Source organism: Heterodontus francisci, chromosome 11, assembly GCF_036365525.1.
Source record: "Heterodontus francisci isolate sHetFra1 chromosome 11, sHetFra1.hap1, whole genome shotgun sequence".
In the NCBI taxonomy this organism is placed as follows: domain Eukaryota; kingdom Metazoa; phylum Chordata; class Chondrichthyes; order Heterodontiformes; family Heterodontidae; genus Heterodontus; species Heterodontus francisci.
In genome coordinates, this window is record NC_090381.1 from 29,797,246 (window position 1) to 29,817,171 (window position 19,926).

General features: G+C 43.0%; 2 protein-coding genes across 10 annotated transcripts in view; one reads left to right on the top strand and one right to left on the bottom strand.

Annotated features, from left to right (window-relative positions):
* The window catches only part of cox18 (cytochrome c oxidase assembly factor COX18), a 31,398-nt gene extending 16,960 nt beyond the window's left edge, over positions 1–14,438 (top strand). For 4 of the 5 annotated variants that reach the window (XM_068041896.1, XM_068041897.1, XM_068041898.1 and 1 more), the window contains 4 exons: positions 3,331–3,497; positions 6,420–6,538; positions 11,299–11,406; positions 13,199–14,438. In XM_068041896.1, the coding sequence (XP_067897997.1) occupies positions 3,331–3,497; positions 6,420–6,538; positions 11,299–11,406; positions 13,199–13,372 (568 nt within the window). In that variant the 3' untranslated portion in view covers positions 13,373–14,438. The remainder of the gene's footprint in view (positions 1–3,330; positions 3,498–6,419; positions 6,539–11,298; positions 11,407–13,198) is intronic. The other variant, XM_068041899.1, reaches the window with a different exon arrangement.
* Positions 14,439–18,127: 3,689 nt separating this feature from the next.
* Positions 18,128–19,926, bottom strand: part of zgc:103559 (Allantoinase, mitochondrial) — a 45,812-nt gene continuing 44,013 nt past the window's right edge. For all 5 annotated transcript variants that reach the window (XM_068041892.1, XM_068041891.1, XM_068041890.1 and 2 more), the window contains one exon: positions 18,128–18,505. In XM_068041892.1, coding sequence (XP_067897993.1) covers positions 18,368–18,505 — 138 coding nt within the window. In that variant the 3' untranslated portion in view covers positions 18,128–18,367. The remainder of the gene's footprint in view (positions 18,506–19,926) is intronic.

Genomic DNA, 19,926 nt, shown 5'->3' on the forward strand with positions numbered 1-19,926 from the left:
CACTCTTCAATATACACAACTACCCCACCAGCTTTTCCCAGCTCCTGTCCTTTCTGTATGTCACTTTCCCTTGAATATTCAGGTCCCAGCTTTCGTTTCCTTGTAGCCACGTCTCTAATGGCTATCCGGTCATACATATGAATGTTTATTTGAACTTGACAATTCATCTGTTTTAATGTAGGGTGGCGCAGTGGTTAGCACCGCAGCCTCACGGCTCCAGCGACCCGGGTTCAATTCCGGGTACTGCCTGTGTGGAGTTTGCAAGTTCTCCCTGTGTTTGTGTGGGTTTCCTCCGGGTGCTCTGGTTTCCTCCCACATGCCAAAGACTTGCAGGTTGATAGGTAAATTGGCCATTATAAATTGCCCCTAGTATGGGTAGGTGGTAGGGAAATATAGGGACAGGTGGGGATGTGGTGGGAACATGGAATTAGTGTAGGATTAGTATAAATGGGTGGTTGATGGTCGGCACAGACTCAGTGAGCCGAAGGGCCTGTTTCAGTGCTGTATCTCTAAACTAAACTAAACTAATGTGAATGCTGCTGGCATTGTGATACAGTGTCCTTAATTCAGTTATATTGTTTTTGTAAACTCTGGCCCTATCTGCTGGTACACTCTTAAGATTGCAGTCACTGTCCCTTCCTACCATATTCTGATTATCACTACCTTCATTGCTACCTTGATCTATTGCCTTGTCATTTCCCTTTAATTTACTCAATCTTCCCCCTACATGATCCATTCCTCTCTTTTCCCTCCCCCATTTAGTTTAAAGTCCTCTCTACTTCCCTAGTTATATGACTCGCTAGAACACTGGTCCCAGCACAGTTCAGGTATAGTCCATGCCAACGGGACAGCCTCCACTTTCCCCAGTACCAATGCCCCATGAACTGGAACCTACTTCTCCCACATCAGTCTTTGAGCCATGCGTTCAACTCTCCAATCTTATTTACCCCATGCCAATCTGCTCGTGGCTCAGGTAATCCAGTGATTATTATCTTTGAGGTTCTGCTTTTTAATTTAGTGCCTAACTCCTCATAATCCCTACGCAGAACTTCTTTCCTAGTCCTTTCTATGTCGTTGGTACCTACGTGGACCATGACCACTGGATTCTCCCTCTCCCACTGCAAGTTCCTCTCCAGCCCCGAACAGATGTCCCGAACCCTGGCACCAGGCAGGCAACACAGCCTTCTGGGTTCTTGTTCTTGGCTGCAGAGAACAGTGACCATCACCTTGACTATACTGACCCCTACTACCTTTTAACTCCTGCCACTTGAATGGCTTCCTGTACCATGGTGTCATGGCCACTCTGCTAATCCACATTATAGCCCTCGTTTTTGTCCATACAAGCTGCAAGAACCTCGAACTTGTTGCTCAATTGCAAGGGCTAGGATGCTTCACTTCCACCTTTGCGATCCCCTTTCCCTGCCTGACTCGCAGTCACACCCTCCTGTCCCTAACCACTGACCAAATCAGATGACCCTATCCTAAGGGGTGTGACTGCCTTCTGAAACAAAGGATCCAGGTAACTTTCCCCCTCCCTGATGCATCGCAATATCTGCAGCTCATCTACCCTGAGCCAAAGCTCCTCGAGCTGCAAACGCTTTTTACAGACGTGGTTGCAGTGGCGTCCAGGAGCTCCCACATTCTGCAGCTCTCACATGTCACCTGTTCTGCCAATAGAACAGTGTTAATTAAATTAAATTTATTTTTCTTAATTTATAGTTTTCCTTTTCACTAAACTCCCTTCACACACTACACTCAGGCAGCACTCTGAGACCCTTGAAATTATACACTCTGAAAAAAACAATGATGAGTCAGCTTTGATGGAACTTGAAGAAAGCTCAGAAACCAGTTTAAGCTAGCTACCTAACTAACTAGCTACAGATACTTTTAGAGCTTGTATATCCCTGCTTAAAACTGGGAGAAACTTAACTTGCCTCTTAACTTAAACAGTAATTCTAGTTAATTGCTAAATGTAAACAAAAACTATAAGAGAGTAACCCTTAAAATCCCATCACTCACCACACTCCCTTCTCACACTCTGTGTGCTCAAGCAGCCCTCAGTGCAGACCAAAGCCTGAGCCTGAATGAGATGCAGAATTGCCTATTTTGTTGGTTTTGCCACATAGTGAACTCGTGTGAGGAGGAAACCTGGTTTAAACTTGAGAGGCAGATGTCTTGTGCAGATTAGCACCAGATTGTCATGTTAGAAATTGTGACTTGTAAGCCTTGCAGCCTTAACAGGACTGTAATTAATCTGAAATTCTGATGCAATACTGCAACTTACATTTATATAGTACCTTTTATTGTAAAGAACATTGCAAGGCACATTGCAGGTGGCATATAGAAAATGGATGCTGAGCCAAACTTCTGGTTTAATCAATGATGGGTGAAAGGAGGAGGATGCACAGGTGACCAGACTGGAGTAGGGGGAAGTGGGGGATGTAAGGGTGGAGGCAGATGTGGAGCAAGACCGTGGAGGGATTTGAGGCATTGGATTGGACTGCTTGTCTGACAGTATGAAGACAATGGAAGGTTTGAGAGAGGTAATAGAGATAAATGTTGGTCATGTACATGTGGGAGCTGACCCTGTGTCTTCATGTGATGGTGTCAAGGAGTAACATTTAAATGAGGAAGAGGAGATCAAGGACAGATTCTTGGAACTCCTGAGGTCATGGTGTAGGAGTAAGATGAGAAACCATTTCTGCAGATGTTCTGGTTGTACTTGGATAGGAATGGAGCATTGCAAGGGTAGTCTTATGGAGTTGGACAACAGAGGAGAGGCATTTTAAGAGGATGGTGTCATCAATCATGTTGAATGTCTTAGAGAGGTCATGGAATGATAATGCACATGGCCACAGTCACAGTGGAAGTTGCTTGTAATTGAGTAAAGCAATTTTGATGATGAAAGCTGCATAAGCCAGACAGGAAGGACTTGAATTTAAGAACCTGTAAAGTTACCAATAGAAATTCAGAAATTTACTGAATACGTGGTCTCACCTATATGCTGAAAGAGCAAATAGTTTATGGTGTGTTGTCATGAGTTTAATTAAATTCCCCTCACTCAGTACCTGAGTCAGTAACTCTGTGCATCACGTGATTGTGATGTACACTGGCAAAAATGTAACCCTTTTTATAATTTGATAAAATTTGAACTGATCTTGACCAATTGTATTAACTCTGATCTTATCAGCATAGTCTTGAGATTGTAAAGTAAATTGCAAATAATTGTTTCCTGTACCACATTTGAGATAAACCTGTATACATGAGTGTTTTAAGCACTCTTACTGATTTATGAAGATTTAATGCATTATTTTGCCTCTTGGGAGTCAGCTTTCACTTCAGGAAGAATCTACAAAGGATCATCTCTGAACTGTATGTGCGGGACAATTGTCATCCTTTCAAAGCCAGTCTGCTCATCTGGGTCCAGCTGCCATTGTGGATTTTCATCTCTGTCGCCTTGCGGAACCTGAGCCTTGCAGCATCTGATACTGCAGCAGGTATTTAGGGTTGCCAGGGTGTACAGTTTTATTTTATTGGTGTTAATCAGATGCCCAAATGCCTTCGAAAAGTGTGGGAAAATGTCATGGGGCGATGGATACTTAACTCTCTTTAAAATGAGATGAAAACTGATGAAAATAACTAGGAGAAACTTGCAGGAATGTGGCAGACAGCTAAAATTGCTGAATGAGGGTTGAGCTCTGCTACACGTTACATGGGTTAGCTCTAGTTATTTTCTTGACTTTAGTCTCACCAGTCACTTCCTCCAGTTGACCTTGTATCCCCTTCAATATTTGGGTAAATTATGCAGTGACCTGTGGCCCATAACAGAATCGTTTTTGCCTATATTGTCTATTGCAATCTTGCTTGTGCCATCACATGTGCTCTTCTATTTTTTGGGATAATGAACTGAAAGGTTCACTCGCAAGATGAGGCACAATTGTAAACCAACAAGCTCTTATTTTACCTGAAATTATTACTGTTGAGCTTTTTTTGAGGCTGTAACTGACAGTGTAGATAAAGGGGATCCAGTGGATGTAGTATATTTAGATTTTCAACAAGGCATTCAATCAGATGTTGCACGAAAGGTTGTTGGACAGGATAAGGGCTCAAGGGGTTGGGGTAATATATTAGCATGGATTTAAAGGACAGAAAACAGAGTAGGAATAAATGTGATTTACAGGCTGGACAGGCTGTTACTAGTGGGATGCTGCAAGGATCAGTGCTGGGGCCTCAGCTATTTACAATGTATATTAATTTTAAGATGAAGGGACTGAGTTTAATGTATCTAAGCTTGCTGATGATAAAAAGCTAGGTGGGAATGTAAGCTTTGAGGAGTACCCAAGGAGTTGACAAAGGGATATAGATAGGTTAAGTGAGTGTTAAAAAGATGGCAGGTGGAGTATAATGTGGGGAAAAGTGAGGAAGAATAGAAAAAGCAATTTTTTTTTTACTCTTGGCATTCAGAGGGATTTGGGTGTCCTTATACGTGGCACACGAAACACAAAGTTAATATGCAGGTGAAGCAAGAAATTAGGAACACAAATGATGTCACCTTTTATCGTAAGGGGATTGATGTAAGGAAGTCTTGCTGCACTTGTACAGGGCATTGGGACCACCTGGAGCGCTGAGTACAGTTTTGTTTTCCTTACCTAAAGAAGGATATACTTGCCTTATGGGCTGTGCAAGGAAGGCTTACTTGGGAGAAAATTGAAATACTGTTCTGGAAATTTTGATTGAGCCTGGCAGGAGCAATGTAGGAGGCCAAAGATTAAAAGCTTGGATTAACAATGAGATGTAGAGTTCAAGCGGAATGGTAAATAAGAGATCGAATACACTTTCAAACCATGTCTTCCACCTGAAATCACAGGATGGCTCAAAAACCTGCAACCTGTTGGCTTAACATCTGTCTTGGGGAAAATGTTAGAAGCTATTATTAAAGACGTTATAGCAGGGCACTTAGAAAAATTCAAGGTAATCAGGCAGAATCAACATGGTTTTGTTAAAGGGAAATCATGCTTAACCAATTTATTGGAGCTCTTTGAAGAAATAGCATGTGCTGTGGATAAAGGGAAACCGGTGGATGTATTGTGCTTAGATTTCCAGAAGGCATTTGATAAGGTTCCACATCAAATTGAGAGATTGCCGAGCTCTGAGATGCAGAGGGATCTGGGTGTCCTCGTGCATGAATCGCAAAAGGTTAGTATACAAGTGCAGCACCTAATTAGGAAAACTAATAGAATGTTATTGTTTATCGCGAGGGGAATTGAATAGAAAAGTAGGGAGATTATGCTTCAGCTATACAGGGCAGTGGTGAGACCCCATCTGGAGTACTATGTACAGTATTGGTCTCCTTATTTAAGGAAAGATGTAAATGCGTTGGAAGCAGTTCAGGGAAGGTTTACTAGACTGATACCTGGAATGGGCGGGCGGTCTTGCGAGGAAAGATTGGACAGGCGAGGCTTGTATCCACTGGAGTTTAGAAGAGTAAGAGGCGACTTGATTGAAACATATAAGATCCTGAGGGGTCTTGACAGGGTGGATGTGGAAAGGATGTTTCCCCTTGTGGGAGAATCTAGAACCAGGGGTTACTGTTTTAAAAATAAGATAAGAATTTTTTTCTCTGAGGTTGTGAGTCTTTGGAATTCTATTCCTCAAAAGGCGGTGGAAGCAGAGTCTTTGAATATTTTTAAGGCAGAGGTAGATAGATTCTTGATAAGCAAGGGGTTGGGGTAGGTGGTAATATGGAGAAATCAGTTCAGCCATGAACCTACTAATGGCGGAGCAGGGCCAAGGGGCCTACTCCTCCTAATTCATATGTAACTCCCTCCCTATAACAGCACTTTGGGTGTACCTACACCACATGGACTGTAGCGGTTCAAGAAGGTGGCTCTCAAGGGAAATTAGGGATGTTTAATAAGTGCTGGCCTTGCCAGTGTTGTTCACATCCCGTTAACGGATTTTAAAAAAATCATGTGTCTCGTCTTTTCAGTTTGCTGATAAAAGTGCTGGAACTACAAAGCAGATTTAAGAAAAAAAAACAAATAACCTCTTGGTGAGCAGTTCATCTATTGATTTGGTTCCTCAGTGCATTTATCCCTCTATCTTTTTTCCTTGCTTCTCTGACCATTTAGGAAATGAGATGGCTGATGGGATGAGCACACAGGTGGCAAAGGAAATATTGCTGAGGGTGGTGACTGAGGTATTATGACTGGGTGGATTAACAGTGGAGGAACTATCATGGCAGGAGGTAGGGAGGGTTGTGTTGTAGATGGGTTGATTGATTACAAGTTTGTGGAGGTGCTTAATGGTTAGAGGATTGTTGCAGTGGTTGGTTGATAGTTGGAGGGTTTAGTAGATGGTTGTGGGTTGATGGGCCTTTGGGATGGCACGATAGCTAATTATCCCACTTCTTGTTTTAGCAGCTGCAGTTCAGGACCTAGCAATGGGAGGAGTACTTTGGTTTCCTGACCTGACTTTGCCTGATTTCACCTGGATTCTGCCCATCTCATTGGGACTCGTTAACCTTTTGATAGTTGAGGTAAGGAGATCATTTAAGACTCAGTGCTCACTATGAAAGAGAATATTTTCATTTCCTTGACTGTCCATTTAAAGAGCAGTGAGTTTCTTTCTGTGCAATGTACGTTGGAGCAGTGATGGTCAAGCGATATGTGGCTTATCTTGTAATGCTCCACATCGGTGTTACAGTATTCCAGAGGGTAGCATTGGTTGGAATTGTATCATGGAACGATGGGGTGTGGGCCATGCCTTTGATTCCCTATGTAGTGAGCTCCTTTATTGATGATACTTGACAATTGTCAGTGGATGTCAAGCACTTCCTCAAAGGAAAAGAAACTGAATTAATAGTTCTGCTTTAGTAAGGCCTCCAAATAGTAGTAGCTTTGCTGGGAGCAAGAGAAAAGAGGAGCTGTGCACCATCTCACCTCTGTCAACATCCCACAGCCAAACAGGCTGCAAATTAAGATCCACATGTATTGGAACAATTAATCTTGATGGGAGCAGGTAACCTGCAAATGACCTGCAGGTCATCTTATGAACAACCCTGCTTTACATAATCTGTTACTGGCGTTGACATTCACTCACTTGGTAGAGGAGCACAAATTGCAAATTACCAGAATTTTTCTGTGTTTGTGCTTCATGCAAATAAAGTAAATGGAGCTTTCTGCTTACTTGAATTTTCCATGTAACATACAGCCATGTTTTTAAAAAAAACTACAAACTGAGTTTTGTGAGCAAGTTGAGTAGGGAATGGTAGGGGAAGCAAGTGATTTAATTTTTGTTTTAAAAAGGGCAGTCTCTGTACAATGATTTGTGGCGCAGTGCGTCCTATCACATGCCTGTATTTCTGGATGTCATGAAGTAATTGAGTTCTTGAATAAACCAAGCTAAAGACCTTATTTGGGTGTAACATGCAGATTGATTCATTGACTTAGAGCTCAGACCAGACCTTCTAATCAAGAGATCAAAAATATCAATAATGAAGTGTTTTATAGAGTAAATAAGGAGAAACTGTTTCCACTGGTAGGAGGGTCACTAACCAGATGACACAGATTTAAGATAATTGACAAAAGAGCCAGAGGGGAATTGAGAATTTTTTTCACACAGCGAATTATAATCTGCAACGCACTGCTTTAAAAAGGTGACGGCATATAGTGACGCCATTATTCCTAGCCAGACTGGATATGCTTGGGTGATTCCCCCACCAATCATGTCTGAAGACTGCAATGCTATAAGTGACTGATTTTACTTACATAATACAAATTAATGTAACTCACTACATTTTTCGGGTAATAATCCTGCTTTTGTTGCTGTAGTTTGTCATGAGTTCTGTTTTCTGTAGCTGGTGGAGACTCTTTTTAAAATACTGTTTTCAGTGGTGCGCTGAGTCTGACTGTAAGTCCTGCCCCACTTCCAACTCATTGTCTGACTCATTGGCTGACACAGTGCTGTCAATAGACACTCTGTAGAAGATTGAAGCAAATTTAGTCATAACTTGCAAAAGGAATTGGATATATACTTAAAAGGAAAAATTTGAAGGGCTATAGGGAAAAAGCAAGAGTGGAACTAAGGGCTGGCACAGACACGATGGGCTGAATGGTGTCCTCCTTCTGTGCTGTATGATTCTACAAGCTTGTTTCCTTTATTTGACTGTACAGAGGGGAATCTTTTGATCCTGCTTCAGATTGATTTGCTGATTTATATTGCTAATGGCAATACCAGCATAAATAGTAGAGGCTTCCTGTAATTTGGAAAAAATTATACATCTGTGGTTTCAGACCCATTTGTTAACCAGACTAGATCGTATTGTATTAGTTTGACAATATAGCCTGACAATCTCTTGTTTTGTAAATTGTTGCAGTGCAAAAGCTGTAAAGCGCTTTGGGACATCTGGTAGTTGTGAAAGGCGCTGTATAAATATAGGTCTTTTTTCATCTCTTTTGCTCCATCATTAGACTATACTGTGCCCCCTCTCCAGTCTGATATCACCTGAAAATGACTGATTTATATTATAACTCTGAATCAAAATCACTTCTGTAGATCAGAAACCATGTGGGCCCCAGCACTGATCCTTGCTGTAGTCCACTCCAGTATATCTCCCCAATGACATTTCCCTAACTAGTACGCTCGCCCAAATCCTTGTTCATTCCAAATTTTACTTGCATTCCCTGATATAAACTTGTTTAGCCACCTTTCACGTGGAACATATGGAAGGCTTTGTTGAAGTCTAGATGTATTGTGTGCCTTTCCAATCTCCACTTGGGATGTCACTATTTCAAAAAAGGTAGAGGTTGGTCTAGCGGGTTCTGAATCTTCCTAATTTATTGGTTTTAAGCTTTTTAAGATGGTTAAAACATCCATACAAATCTATCTGTCATTCAGTTCAGTTCTAGAACATCCTATGATGAATACTAGTATCTTCTCGAGTGATACAAGTGAATCTATTGAAGTTACCTTCCTGAGTAACCAGGATTGTGTCTTTCAGAACTTAGACTTTATATTGTTTTTACAAAATGTACAAAACCCATTACAGACTCTTGTTGATTTTTTGCTTGTACATTATATATGCTGAACATTTCTGCTTCATATTTTCACTTAATAGCTTTAAACAGTTTAATATGTGCTGTTTTGAAGATGGGTGTGGTAACAGTGTGACTGTTTAATCAGCATACGTAGGAACATAGGAAGATAGGAACAGGAGTAGGCCATTCAGCCCCTCGAGCCTGTCCCGCCATTCAGTGAGATCATGGCTGATCTGTGGCCTAACTCCGTATACCTGCCTTTGGCCCATATCCCTTAATATCTTTGCTTAACAAAAATTTGCTTAACAAAAAAGAAATAAAGGAAACAGATTTAAAATTAGCAACTGTTCTTGCTTCAACTGTTTGTGGGAGAGAATTCCAAACCTCTACCACCCTTTGCTTCCTAACATCTCTCCTGAATGGTCTGGTCCTAATTTTTAGACTGTGCCCCCTAGTTTTAGAATCTCTAACCAGTGGAAATAGTTTATCTTTATCTAGCCTGACTTTTCCTGTTAATAGCTTGAAGACTTCGATCAGATCACCCCTTAGCCTTCTAAATTCTAGCAAAAACAGGCCTACAAATTACAGGATGTGGGGGAAAAAAAACTTACGTGTGTATCATGTTTCACGACTTCCAGATGTCCCAGCTGCCTTGCAGCTGATTAAGTACTTTTGTAATGTAGGAAACGTGGCAACCAATTTGGACCCAGCAAGATCCCACTGACAACAATGTGATAATGACCAAATAATCTGTTTTAATAATGTTGGTTAAGGGATACATATTGGTCAGGGCACACGGTAAAACTCCCATGCTCTTCAAATAGTGCCATGGAATCTTTTATATCCACCTGAGATGGCAAATGGGGCCTCGGCTTAATGTCCCATTTGAAAGATTGCACCTAACGGTGCAGCATTCTGTCAATGTGGCACTGGAGTGTCAGCCTACATATTGTGCTCCAGTTTCTAGAGTGGAACTGGAACCCATAACCTTCTGACTCAAAGTTTGAGAGTGCAGGGACTGATACCAAAAAGCTACAAGTCTTGGTCTTTGGGACAAGGTCATCTTACAGGAAGAGTTCCTGAACCACTGAGAACGTGTTCTCTCAAATTCCTTCCATTGCATTAACAGGTACTAGACAAGAATTTTTGTCCACAGGATTATGCTTAAGATCCAAGTGAATTTTTCACTTTATGCTGCAGATGAAAAGGAACTACTGTGCTTGTTGAACATGAAATGAGGTGTCGCTGACGGTGTTCACTTTAGAAGCATGAGCCGCTGTCGTACACCTCCAGATATGTGAACTGTTGGCCATTCACAGCTTGGTCATGTTTGATCAATTCTGAGGAATGTAATCATTTTACTAGTTCTTTTGTGTGTGACTGAACCACTTAACTAATTGATTTGATTAGCAGAATTCAGTTCTCAGCATTACAGGACATTCGACTAATTTCCACATTCTTCAGTCTATTGTAAAGGTCCGAGATGGCATTGTGACTCCGTCTGGAGTTTGTGAAAAGACTGTACTGAAGTTGTTATACTTCCCTTTTTTTGTCATGTGACACCATAAAACACTTCAGATAACAGTTCAGCTGGCTAGGCCTTGATGAACTGAAGTTCATGCTGCTGATAATCACCACATTCTGCAGCGAATAACTCACTTGACTCCCCAAAGTCTGTCCACCATCTACAAAGGGGGTACTCTCCACTTGCCTGGATGGGTGCAGCTCCAACAACACTCAAGCTCGACACCATCCAGGACAAAGCAGCCCACTTGATTGGCTCCCCATCTACAAACATTCTCTCTCTCTACCACCGACGCACAGTGGCAGCAGTGTGTACCAACAAGATAAACCAGCAACGCACCAAGGCTCTTTAGACAGCACCTTCAAACCCATAGCCCCTACCACCTAGAAGGACAAGGGCAGCAGTTGCATGGGAACACCACCACCTGCAAGTTCCCCTCCAAGCCACGCACCATCCTGACTTGGAACTATATCTCCATTCCTTCATTGTCACTGGGTCAAAATTCTGGAACTCCCTTCCTAACAGCACAGTGAATGTACGTACACCACGTGGACTGCAGCGGTTCAAGAAGGCAGCTCACCACCACCTTCTCGAGGGCAATTAGTGATGGGCAATAAATACTGACCTAGCCAGCAATGCCCACATCCTGTGAATGAGTATATATTAAAAAAGAAAACTTGTCTCCTTTGCTCCAAACCCTATAATGCTTTTTTTGTTCCTCCTATTCAAATATAGATTTTTGCACTCCGGAGAATCGAATTGTCAAAATTTCAGAAATACGTCACTTACATGATTCGTGGAATTTCAGTGCTCATGGTTCCGATTGCTGCAACAGTGCCCTCAGTAAGTACTTGCTGGCCCCATGACAGTGGAGGTCAAGCTTTGCCTGTCATTTGAACTGTATGGGTTCTGTCATACTGTTGACTTTGCTGCTGTTACAGCCAAAGTAGCCTTTATTTAAAATGATACCTGCAGTAGCATTGCCATTTTGAAAAGCTGCTACTTCCATTGTAATGCTTCAGTATTTGCGCCCTCACCAAGTAGTAAACCAAAGAAGTCAAGTGTCCAGTGGAATCAAAGAATGTTATAGCACAGAAAGACTATTCAGCCTATCCAGTGGCATTAGTGTTTCTATCCATGTGGACCATCTAGTCTAACGTACTCCCATTTGCTTCCCTTACCTAATGATATTCCTAAGTTTGAAGCTATTATTTTTTAGAAGAACTTATCGGCTCCTTTAACAATGGCTTGTGTCAGATTTTTTTTTTTCTTATCTCACTCTTGTGATCATAATGTTGTGCTTTCTCCTTACTGTTTCTTTGGATCATGGAAACAATCTATCTTTGTTTACCTTGTCATAATCCTTCATGTTGGGTCATCTCTTAGCCATTTTATCTCCACCAATAAAGCCCTAACTCCTCTTCATTACTGTAAAACCCTGCCCCCCCCCCCCCCCCCCCCTCCTGCCGCCATGGACTAGTGCCACCCCATGGGTACTGCAACATTTCTGTTTTCTTCACGGGTCTGCTGCCTTAACCACTGAATTCTGCAGGTGCAGGGCCTCCAAATGAAGTTTTCTAATCATGACTTGTAGAAGAAATAGCTGTAATCTTTATTAATAGAAAATAATATTTGAGAATAAGACCTAACACATTGTATTCTGGAAAATTTATGGGAAATGATTCGGCACAGTGGTTAGCACCGCAGCCTCACAGCTCCAGCGACCCGGGTTCAATTCTGGGTACTGTCTGTGTGGAGTTTGCAAGTTCTCCCTGTGTCTGCGTGGGTTCCCTCCAGGTGCTCCGGTTTCCTCCCACATGCCAAAGACTTGCAGGTTGATAGGTAAATTGGCCATTAGAAATGGCCCCTAGTATAGGTAGGTGGTAGGGAAAATATAGGGACATATAGGGATGTGGTAGGAATATGGAATTAGTGTAGGATTAATATAAATGGGTGGTTGATGGTCGGCACAGATTCGGTGGGCCGAAGGGCCTGTTTCAGTGCTGTAACTCTAAACTAAACTAATAAACTAAACTTCCCAAGATATTGAACTCTCTTGTTTTTTTCTTCTGGCCAGTATTCTGCACTTCCCTTCCAAAGGCATTAATTCCTGCTGGGCTATGGCTCTGACGGCACCAGATGTCCTTACCTCATCAATATATCCAATCTTCATGCATGACTTGTGAACAAGTTGGCAGAATATTTAAGGAGATCTGCACCACAGTGGTTGCTGGGAAACTCAGCTGCCTTCATCTTGCCTGAGCTAAGAGTTCAGTTATGTTCCTACTGCTACCCAGGCTGATATCAGCTAATTCAACAAGTCTGGGATCCTCTAGTCTGTGTGTCTAAAATCACTGGCCAGACAAACCAGTAGAGCCCCAAAAGTATATTCATTTAATGTTGAGGCTGATCTGTTGAGAGCTTCCATCTTTGTACCGGTTGTGGGAATGTAGTATTTAAGTACTCAGACAATATGCCCCTTTCCCCCCCAGGACTGGGGAATGGTATTATTCCATTAAATACATTAATTTTCAAGGTTAAGGCACTTGTGCTGCCTCATCTTGAAACACCCCTTTTATTTTATCTTCTACATAGGTTGGACAAGCTTGCTCAGTGCCTCTTTTTTCTATTACAGTCTATGGCTCTCTATTGGCTGACCTCCAGCTGTGTGGGTCTTGGACAGAATTTGCTGCTGCGTTCCCCCAGGCTTCGTACTTTATGCCGAATACCCAAGATGAAGTCAGACTCCGATACTCCCTTCAGAGACTTGTCAGCAGAATTCACTGCAAAATATTTTCATAGGAAGTGATCAACTGTGCATTGTTTTTTGTATTCTTTCGTGGGATGTGGGCGTTGCTGGCAAGGCCAGCATTTGTTGTCCATCCCTAATTGCCCTTGACAACTGAGTGACTTGCTAGGCCATTTCAGAGCGCAGTTAAGAGTCAACCCCATTGCTGTGGGTCTGCAGTCACATGAAGGCCAGACCAGGTAAGGACAGCTTCCCGAACGTGAACCAGATGGGTTTTTATGGCAATCAATAGTTTCGTGGCACCATTACTGAGACTAGCTTTCAACTCCAGATTTTATTAATTAATTGAATTTATTAATTAATTGTATTTAAATTCCATCAGCTGCCATTGTGGCATTTGAGCCCATGTCCCCAGGGCATTAGCCTGGGCTTCTGGATTGCTAGTTCAGTGGCATTATCACTACGCCACCATTTCCCCATTGCGTGTGTGAAATGCATGCTGTAACTGAATGGGCTGCGCCAATATCCTGTCACATTTGGTCATTTTAAACTGAAGTTTATAGCCACAGTGAATCAAACCTGCCCAACAGTCAACAGGCACACAACTTGTATTAAAGATAAGATACACCATGGTTTACTGATGATTGTGAGGGACTTTAATGGTGTTTTGTTTTAATTTTCTGATTATTGCTGATCAGAGGAGGTGAAATGGAACTGAAGCCCTCGGTAGTTGCACACTGCTGCAATTTTCAGCAGTTTTCCTAAATAGAGAGTTGGGAGACTGTTTCCAGATATATCCATTTATAGATGATTTCTTGGAAAACTGAGTGCTGCTGGCTTGATTTGTTTCCTAGCTTTTCTTCTAGTTATGGGGTAGCGCCTCATTGCTGCTTGCAGCCACCTTTCAGGTGGTCTAACTAAGACGGCGCATCTGGCTGGCTTGATGGTGGTGTAATTTGCTTATTTCAGAAACTGTTCCCACCCTCCTTCCTGTTTGTTCTAACCACATTCCATCTGTTCATCATTGTGCCACTCTACTGGGTTAATGATTTAAGTTTTTAATCCTATCAGAATTTCAATCATGTTTTGAGACTAAAATAAAGGAAAATCATTTAAAAAAAAGTTGACTTTACAAATATTTAATTATTTGAACCCTAGATCATAAATGTTCAGAATTTGTAGAGAATAATCTCTTCACTTTGTACTTAAAAGCAGTGATGTGAGTGTATTGAGGTGTTTAAGAGATCAAAGATTTTGAAGGAGCTGCCTGAGATTGCCTGCCACACTTTGTCAGCGCATTGACCTCTTTCACTACTGCAGGGCTGATTCATATGTGCTTCAGATTGGGAGCTGAATGGCTGCTCCACTTAAGATGCTTGTCAGGTTCCTTTGTGTAACAATGGAGTTTGGGCACTGGAAACACAATTCCTGGTGGACAAGTATTCTCACCACAAAACTGCTCACAGTTCAATGTGTATGGGTCTCCCACTGAAATCGTGGGAGAAGCGCAGGGCCCCTCTTGTCAGGACTAGTGTTTAGAAACATGGTGCAGGTGGTCCCTAAATGTGAGGTAGCATTCATGGTCGTGTGAATCTGGTTAAAAATAACACCTTTTTAAAGTGCTTTTTTTTCCAAAGACAGTACTGAAGGATGAGGCAGTTTTAGCACCTTACTGCTGGACTGTTTCCTTCACTCTTCTCGTGATATTTACGTGGAGTGACTTTTTCCTCCATCACCTGACGTTGGCCATGTAGTTAAAAAGCAAGGCTGTGTACAGCCTGCAACCCCACACATCAACCTGTTGTGAAGTCAGTGAGAACTTCCAGGCTCCTGATGCTCAGCACTCATAACAGTTTATTGGTTCTGGTTTATCTTTTTATTATTCCCTCCCTGTGGCAGATCCACTCTCCACTGCTATCTCTCCTTGGATTGCTGACTTTAAAAAGCATCAATGAGTGATGGAGATGAAATTCAAAGCAAAAACAATGTGTGGGGGAGAGCACTTTTACCCTTCTCTTCAGACGCTGTCTTTTCTTTTACTCCAAGTCAGATTCAGGATCCAACTCTGAGGAGCTCTGATGGGTCCACCGCAGACGAGCAGCCTCTACAATGCTTAGATTACCAAATGACAGATGCCTGAGCCTGAAATCTTCAGTACCTTTATTGTTGAATAACAGTGAGGAATTAATATAGTCAAGTCTGAGCTCCTGAGCTGCTTGTTGACTGGGACTGGAACTGACGCCAGCTATATCCAGCAAGTTTAGAAGCCAGAAATCATAATGTAAAGTTCACCAATTGTAGCGGTCCTAGCAGAGTCTCTCATGATTTGTGAGAACGCTACAACATTGAGTACTGAGTCACAGACCTGGGCTCGACTGGGAGCATAGGATAAGAGAATTTGCCCTTTTGGTCTACTTAGAGCTGGAGGTGATGCTCAGTTCACTATCATATAGACATGGACGACTGATCATTTTGCTTACGTAACTGAGCGTGGGATGAATATTTAATAGGACTCCCCCTCTACAAAAAGTGGCAAGAAAGAGGGTAGATAGGGAAATGTTACTCAGTTTCTGCTTCCCTGCCCAATATAAAGTGTATTAAATTTCCTATGTATATTGTGCACTCCTTTGGGCTGGATTTTACCAGTCCTCTAGGGATGGTCTGGGAGGTGGTGGGGGTGGGGGGGGGGGAGTGTTGGAGTGCCCATCACCTTCCACCATAGCATTCTGCCAGATGCAGGAAATGTGGAGGATGGCCCTCCCGCCCAGAGGCCAACAGTGTTATTTAAGTGGCCAATTAAGGGCCTCTTCCTGCCCCAGCTATTTTACCAGCAGCAGGAGGACCCTCTGCCATGTGGGGAGACCACCTGGTAAACCCTAGTGGCCTACCTGTGGGCTTGGGGTGGGGGGGGGTGCACCTAAGCAGGCACTCTGCGGCCCATGGAGGGGCCCCCAATGTCAATAGCTGTCCTTGTTGCAATGGCATACCATCCCCACCCTTCTCGCTGGGGACTGCCCAACTGGCCCTGGCAGCTCCACTCACCTTCTGAGGGTGACGTCCATTGTTGCATCTCTCTGGCTGGGTGCAGTCCCAGCAGTGACCACTGCTTCCAGTGGTGCTACTGCAACTGAAGAGCTGCGGGCCCTCTGACTGGCCAGCAGTTCATGGAGGCAGGCCGTCATCCCTTAAAGGGACAGCTGTCCTGACAGCAGCTAATTATCTGCATGATGGGCCTAAAATTCAGCCAAGGGTCCCCCTAAACGGCTGAGGTAGAGTTGCCCCGGCATTCTGCCCCGTTGTTAGGGCCCTTAGCTGTCCCAACAAAATCCAGCCCCTTATCTGGGCATTACTATTCTGTGACACGCAGTCGTGCTTGCAGCTGTGCATTGCTACCAATAGATGAAGCCTCCTAAGCTCTGGAAGCCTCAGACACTTGTACTTATAGCATCACTAATGTCCTGTGAAGAAAATGTGCTTTATCCTGCAAAGCCACAGGAGCTTCAGTAATTTCTTTTTGGGGGGGTGGTGGGGGAAGCTAAAATCTGTAGCGTTTTGGTACAGAGGTTGGTTATAATAGTTACAGGCTGTATTTATAAGTCTTGAGTCCTGAATAATGAGCTGCAAGAACTGGATGCGGTAAGAAGTGATTACATTTGTGAATTAGCTTAATACAATGGTGGGGGTAAGAGCTAATGGATGTGAAATGGTCTTCAAGCAAATTGTCAACCTGTTTTGCATTTTGATCTTTGATTTTCTTTATGATTAATCAACGCAGTTTAAAACGTGATGCCAGATCGCGATGAGCTCGTACCGTACTACTGGCGGAGACAAATTTTACCCCCATTATGTTCCAACTGAGTCTGCTCCCAATAAACAAAAGCAGTAGTCAAATTATGGATTTGTACATAACACTAACTACAGTTTGTAATAGATACTTGATCACGACACAAGCTTATTCACCTCGAGTACTTTCACTGCTGTGGCCCATCAAACAACCTTTAAGCTGTCACTTCCTAGCAGTTGTCACAGAAGCTTATTGCCTAAGACTTTGCCTGCATCAACTTTGAAGTGTAGATTAGGAATGTGTCTCGCTGACAGCAAATTAATGTTTATAATGTGCTCAGAGGTTTGAGGTTAGGAGGCGTTTCTTTTCCCAGCCAATAGAGATATGGAACAGGCTTCTAACTAGTGCAGTGAACACTGATTCGCAGAATTCTTTAAAGCGAGAGCTGGACCTTTTACTGGTTATGACTGAGATGTCCTTGTACTATAATCTCCTGGGCTTGTTTCAATTGCCTAATGGGGCCAAAGAGGAGTTTTTCATATTTTTTTCACCTCCCCCCTCCCCCACCCCACCAACCACCATCGCTCCAGTTGACTGAGTTTTTATTCTTTCTTGTGTCTGTCTGGAAATTATCTGGCTTCTGGGTTGGGAGTATACATACTGCAATGCACAAGACATCAGAGTTGTGTGGGACAGGCTGGCTGTACCAGTAGGACTTTTCCTATCCCTCATTTTTCATATGTTCATATATAACACTCTTCTATTGTACTGGAGCAGTTAATCCCATGTTAAAATAATGGATAGAGAAATGCCATGTGAAACATTCATCCACTAATACCAGCACAGGAATTTCTAGGTTAGTGTTTTCTAGGAGTAAATGTACTGAGAGATGGGAAAGGTAGGTTCTCATTAATGGGAAAGAAGACACCAGTGTGACATTCCTGAGTGACAGCACAAATTGAAGGTTAGTTTTGCACCCACTGGAAACTGAGCATCTCACCATACATGCAATCCTTACAACCATCAGAGGGGACTATTATCCCACCAGTTGGGGTTTTATTTGAACCTGGAAGCCAGTGGTGAAAGGTGAGTGTTTTGACTTCCTGTGGAAAGTATTGTGCTACTTGTATGTTTATGCTGGGGTGGAAGGAATTGGGGACTGGGGGGTGGAGGGGTGGGGGTAGCTGTGTTTTTTATTTTAACTATATTCTGTTAACCATCCAGGCTTCCTCCAGTTGGAGAAAGAGCGTAATAGTGAATCTTCATCCAGTTCATAATTGAGTAATGTCGATCAGGATATGTTCTCCCAGGGGTTTGTCTGAGAATTTTCCTTGCAAGTAGACTATTTTTCCACGGACAATAGTAGCAAAAACCTCTCCTCGCAGTCTGTGCCCAAGATACGGGGTCAACTGGAAAGGAAACGGAATTTGCGTCATTTCTTTTGAAACACACTTTTGTAGATAATTTTCTCAACATGAGGGATTTCTGTGCTGGTAAATGGAGCACTTTCTAATTTGGGGCATTCAAAGACAACATTAAGTGTTCACGAGTGAGGTATTGAAATGTATAAAATTCCTGGAGGGCTTGACAGGGTCGAGGCTGAGAGGCCATCTTCCCGAGTGTCTAGAACCTGGGGTCACAATCTCAGGATAACGGGTGGGCTATTTAAGACTGAGATGAAAAGAGATTTTTTTCACTGAGGGTTGCGCATCTTTGGTATTCTGTACCGCAGAGGGCTGCGGAAGCTCAGTCACTGAGTATATTCAAGACTCAGATCACGATTTTTGAACCCTAAGGGAATTGAGGGATATGAGGATAGGGCAGGAATGTCGAATTGAGGTAGGTGATCAGTTATGGTCTTATTGAATGGTGAAGCAGGCTTGAGGGTTGTATGGCCTTCTCATATTTCTTATGTATAGCATTGGTCAGAGGCTGAGTAAAGCTTTCTACTCTGCCCCCATAATGGGGCTTAACCTCAATCTCTTGAGCATCCCTTAAGGTATCAGTGTGACATTCCTGAGTGACAGCACAAATTGAAGGTTAGTTTTGCACCCACTGGAAACTGAGCTTCATCTCACCATACATGCAATCCTTACAACCAGCAGAGGGCACTATTATCCCACCAGTTAGGGTTTTATTTGAACCTGGAAGCCCGTGGTGAAAGGTGAGTGTTTGACTTTCTGTAGAAAGTATTGTGTTACCTGTGGGTGGAAAGAATTGGGGGGGGGGGGGGGTGGGTAGCTGTGTTTTTTATTTTAACTATATTCTGTTAACCATCCAGGCTTCCTCCAATGCTTTGTTGAAAACAGCTACTAGAGAACAGGGAAGAGCCTGAATGTGGAACTCGTTCTGATCAGTTCCTCCGTCTGTCGGGCATCGTAGGAAGAGGTCCAGCTTCTACTCAGCACCACCTCATTGCAGGTGTTGTAGGAATGTGTAATGCACTTGTTATTGGGGATTAACAACCTGTGTCTAAGGGCTTCATGATATCCTTTATCTTTCAGAATCATCTTTTAGATCATTATGGCATCTGTCTCGCACCCGTGACTGCAGCCGGTGCCAATCCTGGGACCATCTGTCTCACTTGTGGCAGTTCTGTCAGTGCTCGGGGGCTGTTTGTCGTACAATCACTGCACCAATAGTTCTCCGACTAGCTGTTGATGGAATTACTCAAGGAATGGGAGCACTTCTCAATGTGGAGAGGAGCACTAACTCAGCACACAGTGTACAGTACTGATAGAAAATTGTGCGACGCTGAGGCCATTGTGCCTCCAGCTGGAGGAATTTAAAGAGAGAGAGGCTGGGCGGCACAGTGGTTAGCACTGCAGTC